We start from the raw sequence: 13,635 nt of genomic DNA on the forward strand, positions 1-13,635 counted from the left end.
TGAGTAGGGCTTAAGCCGAGTTTGAATAGACCTTTTCCCAATCCCACTCTTCTTTCCATCCCCATCTCATGTCAGCAAAGACAGACACTTTCTTTTAATAAACATTAACGTAAAATATTTTAAAGGGTTTTGTAGAGACACAGGTTAAATGCGTGAAACATGTTAATCATAAAAGTATAAGACCAAATACCATGTAGGTAAAAACAAAAAAACAAATGACCCACCATGACCTTAAAGGACACACCAGCACCAGCCATGGCACAAAATGGTATTTTTTGAAAGGATATGCAAATAAAAAGCTTGCAATGCTTTGAATTTGTTTTGAATGTTGTAATTAATTTAATCTATATTAAATATTAACATTTATGTAATTAAGAGTGCAATAAAGGCATATCGCCGTCTGCAGAGTACATTTGACTTTTCTTGCACAAGAGTCAAATGCTCTACCACATGACCACCAGTTCACTTGTTATGCCAATGGACAATAATCTGAAATTGACTACTCAACATCACCCTCCGTAACACTGGCCCTGACCAAACCCTAACTTTAAATCAGGGGTGTAGCAGACATTTTAAAAGTGGGGGGGGACACAACTGTGAGTAGGTGGCTCGCACAGACCCAACACATATAGTGCAGTATTAATATATTACAGTATATATTCATATATAATTATGATATAAGTATTATATTAATATATACATATTATTTAATTTTAATATTTGTAGTATTTTAAAGATTTAAGTTTGCAAAATAATTGCAAAATGTAGCAAAATTAGCTGGAAAAATAAAGGGCATCTTGTGGAGCACTTGCTTCTGTTTCACACATGACAATAAAAGAATGAGCACAAGCTGGTCCTGAATAAATTATTTAATCAATTACAATAATGTCAAACCATTTTTATTTTTTATTCTGTGCTTGTGCATTGTGGGATTTAAATGTATCTGTAACGTTTTAAGGAAGTCACGAGAGCGGGATCTAGATGCAGCTTAACTTCAATGGAAAATAAATAATATACAAAACAGGGTAAACACTGGAACAAGGCAAGACTCGGAACTAGGAAACAAAACAAACAAGATAGCAACCAGTACAGGAACTGGAGAAAACACACAACAACTGACAAAGACTGAGCAGACATCAGGGCATTACATACACAAGGATACATGAGGTAATGGAAAACAGCAGTGGTGAGGGCAGTGAATTATGGGAAATGTATTCCGGGGAAAACAGAAGACAGAGGCTAAACACAAGGCAAAACAACAGTGAATCATGACAGAAGGGAGGCCTGGGAGGCGGCCACAGACTTGGGACTGGAGCCATGGAAGACTCTGAGGGTGGAGCCATGGGAGGCTCGAGGGGCGGAGCCGTGGGAGGCTCTGAGGGTGGAGCCGTGGAAGGTGGAGCCATGGGAGGCACAGGGGCAAAGCCGTGGAAGGCAGAGCCGTGGGTGGCTCGAGGGGCGAAGCCGTGGAAGGCGGAGCCGTGGGAGGCTCAAGGCTAAGAGTCCTGGATGACTAGGAACTGACCTCCATGGTCATGAGCATGGGCAGAGACTCGAGAACGACCTCTGTGGTTGTGAACACTGGCAGAGATTCGGGAACGACCTCCGTGGTCGTGAACATGGGCAGAGACTTGGGAACGACCTCTGTGTTCGTGAACACGGGCAGAGACTCAGGAACGACCTCTGTGGTCGTGAACACGGGCAGAGACACGGGAACGACCTCTGTGGTCGTGAACATGGGCAGAGACTTGGGAATGACCTCTGTGTTCGTGAACATGGGCAGAGACTTGGGAACGACCTCTGTGTTCGTGAACATGGGCAGAGACTTGGGAACAACCTCTGTGGTCGTGAACATGGGCAGAGACTCGGGAACGACCTCCGTGGTCATGAACCTGGGTAGAGACTTGGGAACGACCTCTGTGGTCATGAACACTGGTAGAGACTTGATAGCTGAAGCCCTTCTTCTCCTCTTCCACTTCCGGGCGGCCATGTACACTGACTCCGGGACGGACAAGGTTGGCAATGCTGGCACTGGGACGGATGAGGCTGGCAACACTGGCCCTGGGACGGATGAGGCTTCAAGCTCGGTGGCCATGGCAGACATGGCCGTTGGCTCTGTGGCCGTGGCAGGCGTGGGCATTGGCTCGGTGGCCAGGGCAGGCGTGGAGCAAGGAGTCCTGGAAGGCTTGGAGCAAGGAGCAGTGGGAGGCTTGGCTATGACATGGCATGGAGCAGACTCAGGCATGGCTGTGACATGGCGTGGAGCAGACTCTGGCATGGCTGTGACATGGCGTGGAGCAGACTCTGGCATGGCTGTGACATGGCGTGGAGCAGACTCTGGCATGGCTGTGACATGGCGTGGAGCAGACTCTGGCATGGCTGTGACATGGCATGGAGCAGACTCTGGCATGGCTGCGACATGGCGTGGAGCAGACTCGGCGTGGCTGCGACATGGCGTGGAGCAGACTCTGGCGTGGCTGTGACATGGCGTGGAGCAGACTCGGGTGTGGCTGTGACATGGCGTGGAGCAGACTCTGACTTGGCTGTGACATGGCGTGGAGCAGACTCAGACTTGGCTGTGACATGGCATGGAGCAGACCTAGGCGTGGAAGGCTTGGAAGCTGGGATCAGGGTAGGGAGAGGAGGATCCTCTGAAGCAAGAGTTTCTAAAGTCAAATTCACGTATTCCTCCCAAGTGTAGTCTCCTGTCTCTGGCACTTCCCTCCACTGGTGAGCTGTGAGTCCGATCCAATAAATGGATTTCAGGAGGGAATCAGCAAATCCTGTGTAGCTGGCAACGGTGCAGAAAAGATGTGAGTATTCCTTGATGGGTAAATCCACCTGGCTCAACTGAATAAAGTAAGCTGCTAGATCCATTTTGTATGGTCAGTTGTTCTGTAATGTTTGAAGGAAGTCATGAGAGCGGGATCTAGATGCAGCTTAACTTCAATGGAAAATAAATTATATACAAAACAGGGTAAACACTGGAACAAGTCAAGACTCGTAACTAGGAAACAAAACAAACAAGACAGCAACCGGTATAGGAAATGGAGGAAACACACAACAACTGACTAAGACTGAGCAGACATCAGGGCATTATATTCACAAGGATACATGAGGTAATGGAAAACAGGTGAGAACAATTGGGAACAGCTGGCAGTGATGAGGGCAGTGAATTATGGGAAATGTAGTCTGACAGAGGCTAAACACAAGGCAAAACAACAGTGAATCATGACAGTATCCAAGTGGCTCGAGTGTTTTGACTACATTCACCAAAATTCATTCAGATCCATTTAATGATTCAGTGACCATTTCTGGTGATGCCAGAAGGTGGTGACAAATGAGTGTCTTGTGTGAAATTAGTTAGTCACTGAATTAACAATCAAAATAAAATTTTAATCCTTTAAAATTTGTATGTCTACAAACCTACAAAGAGACTTTAGTAGAGGTTTTAAGCATTATAAGAACAAAGCAAATCTATCAATTCCCTACAGTTTTTGAGCTGCTGAGCATGACTTTTATCAAAAGACAACAATAATAGTCTTATAATAATGAGTTTCAATAACGTCTGTATGTTTTCATGTATAAAAAAGCGTGTCTACATATCTATTCACTTTAGTAAAATACCTAAGTGTTCTAAGAACACAGCAGATCTATCTTTTTCCCTACAGTTTGTCAGCTGCACACCAACACAGAGGTAAAAAAACAGCAGCTGATATTAAAAATAGCTTTAAATATTTAACACAGATCTAGTAGTCTGCTTAAATTGGCAAAAACTTCCAATCAAACTATTACCTCACAAACATAATGTAAAAAGCATAACTTAATGAAGACTCATGCGCTGATATAAACTCCACTTACAATGTGTGCTTAAAAGAAGGATTGTCCATTGTTTTTTTTTTTTCTGCAGTGCATTTCACGTAATGCTGCCAATCAAGAATGATATGCCAATAAATAACTCTCATTTGTCTGTTCCTCATCTCTAGATTATTCATTTAGATCAACATCAATGCTGATAAAAAAGCATGGATAAATGAGCATTGTTGAAAGCAACTTTGTAGAAATGAACGGAGCCGCGTTGATTAGACTGTCTGTCTGACAGTCTGTTACGTAAGGGTTGTTTTGGCTCATGAAACTCACCTGTGATTTGCTGGATGGTCGCTCAATCAGCCCAAAGTAACAAAACGCAAAGATGTATATCTGTATATAAAATATTCTAACAACATTATTGCGCTATTGTATATTTCTCTTTTTTTTTTTTTTTTTAATCTGTTATATCACATTTTTTTATTATTATTTTATGTCACTATATGTATATATGTTTAAATGTATATGTTTGAATGTACACTGGCAGCCAAAAGTTTGGAATAATGTACAGATTTTGCTGTTATGGAAAGAAATTGGTACTTTTATTCACCAAAGTGACAATCAACTGATCACAATGTATAGTCAGGACATTAATAACTTAAACAATTACTAAAAAATTACTATTACAATTTGAAAAAAAAAAAAGTTCAGAACTTCTTAAACTACTTCAAAATCCTCCACGTGCAGCAATGACAGCTTTGCAGATCCTTGGCATTCTAGCTGTCAGTTTGTCCAGATACTCAGGTGACATTTCACCCCACGCTTCCTGTAGCACTTGCCATAGATGTGGCTGTCTTGTCGGGCACTTCTTACACATCTTACAGTCTAGCTGATTCCCACAAAAGATCAATGGGGTTAAGATCCATAACACTCTTTTCCAATTATCTATTGTCAAATGTCTGTGTTTCTTTGACCACTCTAACCTTTTCTTTTTGTTTTTCTGTTTCAAAAGTGGCTGTTTCTTTGTAATTCTTCCCATAAGGCCTGCACCCCTGAGTCTTCTCTTTACTGTTGTACATGAAACTGGTGTTGAGCGGGTAGAATTCAATGAAGCTGTCAACTGAGGACATGTGAGGTGTCTATTTTTTCAAACTAGAGACTCTGATGTACTTATCCTCTTGTTTAGTTGTACATCTGGCCTTCCACATCTCTTTCTGTCCTTGTTAGAGCCAGTTGTCCTTTGTCTTTGAAGACTGTAATGTACACCTTTGTATGAAATCTTCAGTTTTTTGGCAATTTCAAGTATCGTATAGGCTTCATTCATCAAAACAATGATTGACTGATGAGTTTCTAGAGAAAGCTGTTTCTTTTTTGCCTTTTTTAACCTAATATTGACCTTAAGACATGCCAGTCTATTGCATACTGTGGCAACTCAAAAACAAACACAAAGACAATGTTAAGCTTCATTTAACAAACCAAATAGCTTTCAGCAGTGTTTGATATAATGGCAAGTGGTTTTCTAGTACCAAGTTAGCAATTTAGCATGATTACTCAAGGATAAGATGTTGTAGTGATGACTGTCTAGATTTGATCAAAAATGACTTTTTTCAAATAATGATGCTGCTGTTTTTTACATCAGTATGCCCTGACTATACTTTGTGATCAGTTGAATGCCACTTTGGTGAATTAAAGTACCAATTTCCTTCCAAAACAGCAAAATCTGTACATTATTCCAAACTTTTGGCCACCAGTATATGTATATACAGTTGTGCTCAAAAGTTTGCATACCCTGGCAGAAACTGTGAAATTTTGGCATGATTTTGAAAATATGACTGATCATGCAAAAAAATGTTTTTTTTATTTAAGGATGGTGATCATATGAAGCCATTTATTATCACATAGTTGTTTGGCTCCTTTTTAAATCATAATGATAACAGAAATCACCCCAATGTCCCTGATCAAAAGTTTACATACCCTTGAATGTTTGGCCTTGTTACAGACACACAAGGTGACACACACAGGTTTAAATGGCAATTAAAGGTTATTTTCCCACACCTGTGGCTTTTTAAATTGCAATTAGTGCCTGTGTATAAATAGTCAATGAGTTTGTTAGCTCCCACGTGGATGCACTGAGCAGGCTAGATACTGAGCCATGGGGAGCAGAAAAGAACTGTCAAAAGACCTGCGTAACAAGGTAATGGAACTTTATAAAGATGGAAAAGGATATAAAATATATCCAAAGCCTTGAAAATGCCAGTCAGTACTGTTAAATCACTTATTAAGAAGTGGAAAATTTGGGGATCTCTTGATACCAAGCCAAGATTTCAGCCACAACTGCCAGAAGAATTGTTCGGGATACAAAGAAAAACCCACAGGTAACCTCAGGAGAAATACAGGCTGCTCTGGAAAAAGACGGTGTGGTTGTTTCAAGGAGCACAATACGACGATACTTGAACAAAAATGAGCAGCATGGTCGAGTTGCCAGAAAGAAGCCAATGCCACAAAAAAGCTCGGTTACAATATGCCCAACAACACCTTGACACGCCTCACAGCTTCTGGCACACTGTAATTTGGAGTGACAAGACCAAAATAGAGATTTATGGTCACAACCATAAGCGCTATGTTTGGAGAGGGGTCAACAAGGCCTATAGTGAAAAGAATACCATCCCCACTGTGAAGCATTGTGGTGGCTCACTGATGTTTTGGGGGGGTGTGAGCTCTAAAGGCACGGGGAATCTTGTGAAAATTGATGGCAAGATGAATGCAGCATGTTATCAGAAAATACTGGCAGACAATTTGCATTCTTCTGCATGAAAGCTGCACATTGGACGCTCTTGGACTTTCCAGCACGGCAATGATCCTAAGCACAAGGCCAAGTTGACCCTCCAGTGGTTAGAATAGAAAAAGTTGAAGGTTCTGGAGTGGCCATCACAGTCTCCTGAACTTAATATCATTGAGCCACTTTGGGGAGATCTCAAACGTGCGGTTCATGCAAGACGACCAAAGACTTTGCATGAACTGGAGGCATTTGCCAAGACGAATGGACAGCTATACGACCTGCAAGAATTTGGGGCCTCATTGACAACTATTACAAAAGACTGCACGCTGTCATTGATGCTAAAGGGGTAATACACAGTATTAAGAACTAAGGGTATGCAGACTTTTGAACAGGGGTCATTTCATTTTTTTCTTTGTTGCCATGTTTTGTTTTATGATTGTGCCATTCTTTTATAACCTACAGTTGAATATGAATCCCATAAGATATAAAAGAAATGTGTTTTGCCTGCTCACTCATGTTTTCTTTAAAAATGGTACATATATTACCAATTCTCCAAGGGTATGCAAACATTTGAGCACAACTGTACATTGCATTCTCTTGCACTGGAAGCTTCTGTCAACATGACAAATTCCTTGTGTGTGTAAGCATACTTGGCAATAAAGCTCATTCTGATTCTGAATACTGTATACAAATCCACCATTTGGACTCGGTATGTATTTAGCTTGGAAAAGTGTGGGACACAAAAATCACCTTTTTAAAGAGTGCAGGGAACGTGTCCCCCATGTGACTGTTATGCCCTTGTTTTAAATGCATATCAAACACAATAATAACAAAAAAGCACATTTACATTTTACAACGCTTATGAGCGGGGTTTCAATTGAACTACTCTATGTTAGTCTAACACTACTGACTAGTCTGGTCATTATTACACTGGATAATGCCATCATTGATTTGCTGCTTTGTTGTTGTTTTCAGTTGGGCTAACAAATCAAATTATGATTGTTCACAATGTATTTTCATTTAAATTTTCAAGAAGGTGGTACGATTAACCAATACATTTGAAGCAATGGTTTACATTAATTGAAAAAGGCCAACATTAAATTTTTATCTAAATGCCAATGGTAAATTCATGAGCTTGGCTATAACTTTAATGCTGCCATTAATTTTCAATTTTTTTTATCTCCTACACATCAAAATGTAAAACTACAGTAAAAATTATAACATTGACAATGTTCAGTCAAGACAACTTTTGTAACCTCCTTTCCCTGATGGAGGGAACGAGATGTTGTGTCGATGTAGTGACACTAGGGGTCACCCTTGGGAGTCCCAAACACCTCTGATCTTTCAGAAAAGGCCAATGGGAATTGGCGAGTGGAATTTGCATGCCACTCCCCTGGACATATGGGTATAAAAGGAGCTGGCTCGCAACCACTATCTGTCTGTCACTCACTCGACGTTATGTTGATGTAGAGACACTAGGGGTCCCTATACAAAATGCCACAACTAGCTGAACTGTGTTATATGGACTGGCAGTGCGAGACGGGCAGACCATAGCGTGCCTCGTAGCCAGCGCGCCTGTGGGAGAATGGAACATCTCTGATGGCATCTGCAATGGGCGATAATACCTGGTTATGGTGCCAATGGTACTGGCCCTCCCTTAGCGGCTCAGCATACCTCTCTTGAAGCACAGCAGGCTGTCAAGGTGCTCCACTTTGCCCAAGTTAAAGAGAATTGAATGACAGGGGAGCACGTTGTATACTGGACACAAGTTCATCACAGGGACTGAACTTGACCTCACTTTCCTCCCAATGACCTGCACCTCCTTCAGGAGTGGCTCTATACTGTGAAACTCCTTAGCTGGTGCTGGTGAATTTATCAAGATAAGCTTCCGCTCCCTGTTGATATTGCTGATGTACAAATCCATGCAAGGAAAATGTGTCACTTTTTACTTGATGTCATTGAAAAAAACTTTTGTTGAAATTGGTCTAAAAGATTTTCAAAATTATAGGACAAAAAGATTACCTTTATAAAATTTATAAACTATATTTTCTTTGCATTTTCTTGGACATCCTTATTTTTCATTGACAACTGTTAGTCCAGACTGTTTGATATAGTAATGTGAGCAGAGGTATTTTTATCTTTTGGCTTATCTATGCCTTCTCTCTCTTTCTCAGACATGCAGTAATGAGGTGAAGTGTATCTGTGACTCAGACTACACCGGAAAGGACTGCAGTGTGTACGACCCCATCCCAGATCCCCAGCCTCCGGACGGACCTGAGAAATACAAAGGTTCTGAACATATTAAATCATTCTCATGTTCAGTTTTAGCAGGTTGAGTGTCTCATTGGCAGTGTTTGCAATCATATTCTGTGTAGTATATACTGTGTACTGCCTTTGTTGTAGTATGTAATGTGGTATGCAATAATGAATGTTTCAAACAGTAGTATGCTATATTGTTGCCACATGACCTCCATAAAGTTACATGTTTAATTCAGCAAGTGGTGTGCAGTAATCGCATTTTATACTATAATTTAAGAAATACGTTTAATAATTTTGTGTGAAGTATCGTAACTCTTGGCAGTCCTATCAGATAATTAGCCGGGTTATTATACTTTGGGATTTTAAATTTATTTTAAATTTAAAAATAAATTTTAAATTATATATTCAATTGAGTGCCTAGAAAAGCACAATATAAATGTAAGGAATTATCATTATTATTAAATACTGAGATCTTTTAAATGATGCCAAACATAAACAGTCAAATTCATTGTTTACATAGGATATGATATTTTTGTACATGTACATAGATCTTAGGTGAGTTTAAGGTGATCTGAGTGGAGAGGAGAGGGGGAGAATGGAACAGATGTGAAGGAACTAGAGGAGTGAATTTGCAGTTCCCCTTCTGTCACTTACTCGATGTTGTGTTGATTTAGTGACACTAGGGGTCGCTCCTGGGAGCCCCAAACACCTCCAATCTTTGAGAAAATGCCAATCAGAATTGGCGAGTGGAATTTGCATGCCACTCCCCCGGACATACGGATATAAAAGGAGCTGGCTCACAACCACTCATTCAGATTTTTTCTTCGGAGCCGAGCGGTTGTGTGACAGCGAGCTGAATTCCACTGCCGGTCCATTCACCTCAGATAGAAGCATATGCTCTTGGATATACGGTGCATTTCAGCGGCTTTCTCTCCTTCGGCACACTTAGTGCAGACTACGCCCCTGGGCGCATCGACAGCGCTACTGAGAGAGTATATATTTCTGCAAAGAGTATATTTTCCTCTATCAGAGCAACACATTGACGTGAACATCTTTTTAAAGACGCGTCTTTTTAAAGATGCTTTTCCGTCTTTGTGTGATTACTGGATGCGGTCATTATCTCTCCACCTCTGACGGCCACGGGCGCTGCCTCACGTGTCTGGGCCGCGCTCACACTGAGGCAGTGTTCGTGGATGGTTCGTGTTCTCATTGCGAGAACATGACCATGGCAACGTTGTGGTCGCGGCTTTCCTTCCTCCGAGGGAAAGCCATTCCAGCCGCTCCCCGCACTGCGCCTTCTACCTACGGGTACGAGGCCGTCCCGGCTGGCGCTGGAGGTGATTTGGGGATTTCAATGGCCGTGGTCTTGCCGGGTAATTCCCTGCGGACCTCCCGTTCCCCAGCACACTCGTCTGCCGCCGCCGAGTTCCGAGATGAGACCAGCTCGCCTCATGGCCAGCCAAACATCTCTCTCAGGGCTTGTGAGCAGGATGAGTCCTTGATCGCTGCATAGGAGAGCGCACTGGCGATGTCGGATGCCGAGGACTTGACTGGGCTGCCACCTTCGGGTCTGCCTACCCAGTCTGAGGCCGATGCAGAGCTGACCGCCATGCTTGCCCAGGCCGCCGCGAGTGTCGGGTTGGACTGGAACTCTCCACTCTCCCCTGAGCCCTCGCAGCTAGATGACTGGTTGCTGGGGTTGGGGCGCCACTCACAGCCGCTTGGACGCGTGGTTAGCACTTTCCAACCCGTCGCGATGGCTGGCCAGGACCATCCGACTCGGCTACGCAATTCAGTTCACTAGGTGCCCGCCCCGGTTCAGCGGTGTCCACTTCACCTCGGTACAGGGCAAGAACGCCGCCACCCTGCGTGCGGAGATCGCGACCCTTCTGCGCAAGGGCGCGATAGAGCCTGTCCCTCCAGCCGAGATGAGGAAAGGGTTCTACAGCCCTTACTTCATAGTGCCAAAGAAAGGCGGTGGGTTGCGGCCAATCTTGGACCTGCGAGTTTTGAACCAGGCCTTACACAAACTCCCGTTCAAGATGCTGACGCAGAAGCGCATTTTGGCGTGCGTCCGGCATCAAGATTGATTTGCAGTAGACCTGAAGGATGCGTACTTTCACGTCTCGGTTTTACCTCATCACAGACCCTTCCTACGGTTTTCTTTTTGATGGACGAGCGTATCAGTACAAGGTCGTCCCCTTCGGCCTGTCCCTGTCCCCTCGCATCTTCATGAAGGTCGCAGAGGCAGCTCTTGCCCCGTTAAAGGAAGTGGGCATCCGCATACTCAACTACCTCGATGACTGGCTGATTCTAGCTCATCCTCGAGACCTGTTGTGTGTGCACAGGGACCTGGTGCTCAGGCACCTCAGCTGTTTAGGGCTTGGGGTCAACTGGGAAAAGAGCAAGCTCTCCCCAGTTCAGAGCATCTCTTTTCTCGGGAAGGAGTTAGACTCAGTCTTCATGATAGCGTGCCTCATGAGCGAGTGCACGCAGTCAGTGCTGAACTGCCTGAAGTCGACAGTCCCTGTCAGCAGACCCGCGTCTCCCTTGGGAAGAGCCCTCTCTGCCCCCGGTCACTGTGTTTATAGAGCTCCTCCCCTTCCAGGCAGGACCTACCACGTGCCTCTTCCATGTGCGGCTGGTGAGCCCACGTGACATATTGCCACATGTTACCTCCCCTCCGGGCAGGATGTGGTCTCCGCAGGGTCTTTTCCCCCTGAAAGAATAGGAAAGGAAAAGAACACCTTCCCCGGCACATGTAATAGAGTTAGATGGCCCAGCCGAATCTAATACTCTGTGGAGAGAAAACATAGAGAGAAAAGGCCGCGGCTGGCATTGCCTGGTCCCACGTTAGTTACGTCGCTTCCCCTCTGTGTGGGGAACTACATGATGTCTTGTGGGGTGTTGGGGGAGGTTACGTGCGGACTGATGCACCTGCTATTACGCATGCAGCAGCTTGCTTGCACCTGCATCGGCAGTTCGCGTAACACGGTCCAGATGTTGTGGCGTTTTTCTGTAGGGACCCCTAGTTTCATTACATCGACACAACGTCGAGTGAGTGACAGAAGAGGAACGTCTCGGTTACTGTTGTAACCTCCATTCCCTGATGGAGGGAACGAGACGTTGTGTCCCTCTTGCCACAACACTGTACTATCTGCTGAAATGTCCGGGACCTTGTCTCGGCTCCTCAGCACAAAACCTGAATGAGTGGTTTCGAGCCAGCCATGTCCGGGGGAGTGGCATGCAAATTCCGCTCGCCAAGTTCCTTCCTGTTTGGGGCTCCCAGGAGCGACACCTAGTGTCACTACATCGACACAACATATCGTTCACTCCATCAGGGAATGGAGGTTACAACAGTAACCGAGACGTTCTCACTCAGTGGGGTGTGTTGTCCCAGGTGGAGATGCTAATTCTCTGAGAGAGGTCATATGTTGATTTTTGCAAAAGTTCTTTGTTTTCTCAGGAAGTAATGCTCACTTGTCCAGGGGCCTGTTGCACCAGCTATACGTAAGTTACAACTTAGCTTAGTTGTGGCGGAAATGGGCATTAAGTCACAATTTACGCACTACTAAATATTTGAGCATTGCACCATTAAAATATTTGCGGAAGCCTCCGACCAGGAGTAACGGTTGGAATTAAATAGCAGACTGATATTTTATGACATCAGTGAGCTCATGTTTTGCGTGACAGGCATCAATCCTTTCGACATACAGTATGATGTTGACATTTACACTTGTTTACATTTACGAGAGAGGAAAAAAAACCTACTTTTAAGCAGCTCTTCAGCATGAAACCGATCTAATGGTGCAGTTTTCAGGGTGCGTCGTCTGGTGTCAAGTTTCAACACATGAAAAATATATATAAGATATTAGAATGAATAAATGTCTATTTTTCCAGCCTGTTGTATTAGTATTTATTTATCACCCCATATTTATTTTAGAGACAGTTCCTATATATTGTTATCTACACAGGGCAAATATACTATTTATCAAATCTACTTTTATTACGTATTGTATTTTAATAGGGATATCATTTATTACAACTGAGAATGTATGTGACTGCGCAATACTTTACGGAGAGCTTACAACTTACTAGCTATTTTTTGCCTTAAGAACAGGTGGTGCAACCAAATTAAGCACTGACTTAGTTACAAACTGACTAGTAGTTACTAAGCCCTTAGTGTGAACTTTACGTCTGAACTTACGTGAGACCTTACACACAGCTGGTGCAACCCTACCCAGAGATCTTGGAGCCAGCCTTACAACATTAACTATAATAACACTATTCTAACAAGTAAAAAAAGAGATGTTTAATATTGTGGTTGATATTTCTTCTGGTTTGTCACACTGGAAATGGAAGTGGCATATCTCATGATGTGTGCTCTTTTGTATATGGCACATTATGGCAAGTTTTGATGTTTGATTATTAATTTTTGTCTGGTTTCTGGACGAAGGAATATAAACCAGCAGGGTGACAAAGAGAGAGTGAATTAGAGTTACAGTTTAGCAAATCAATGAGCCACACGAGGCAGTGCATTACAGTGATTTTACCACAAAGGGGTTTTGCGATAAAATCCCCTTTAATGTGGTAAAGTACTTAAAAAAATATGAGCATGACACTTCTGTTGTAAGTGCAATAATTTAAACATATTTTCTCTTTGTTTTTACAAACTGAGGAACGAGTTAAAATTATTTTCTGTGGTGACTGACAGAAAGTCTGAGATGCTGTACATAGTAAATGAGTGTTTTTTTTTTTTTTTTTAAATAAGCTTACCCTTTTCAGACTGA

General features: G+C 43.1%; 1 protein-coding gene across 3 annotated transcripts in view; it reads left to right on the plus strand.

The window, feature by feature from the left end:
- Positions 1-13,635, plus strand: part of adam11 (ADAM metallopeptidase domain 11) — a 162,959-nt gene that overhangs the window by 125,574 nt on the left and 23,750 nt on the right. For all 3 annotated transcript variants that reach the window (XM_051666956.1, XM_051666957.1, XM_051666954.1), the window contains exon 24: positions 8,761-8,875. In XM_051666956.1, the coding sequence (XP_051522916.1) occupies positions 8,761-8,875 (115 nt within the window). The remainder of the gene's footprint in view (positions 1-8,760; positions 8,876-13,635) is intronic.

Source organism: Myxocyprinus asiaticus, chromosome 32 (genome assembly GCF_019703515.2).
Source record: "Myxocyprinus asiaticus isolate MX2 ecotype Aquarium Trade chromosome 32, UBuf_Myxa_2, whole genome shotgun sequence".
Classification (NCBI taxonomy): Eukaryota; Metazoa; Chordata; class Actinopteri; order Cypriniformes; family Catostomidae; genus Myxocyprinus; species Myxocyprinus asiaticus.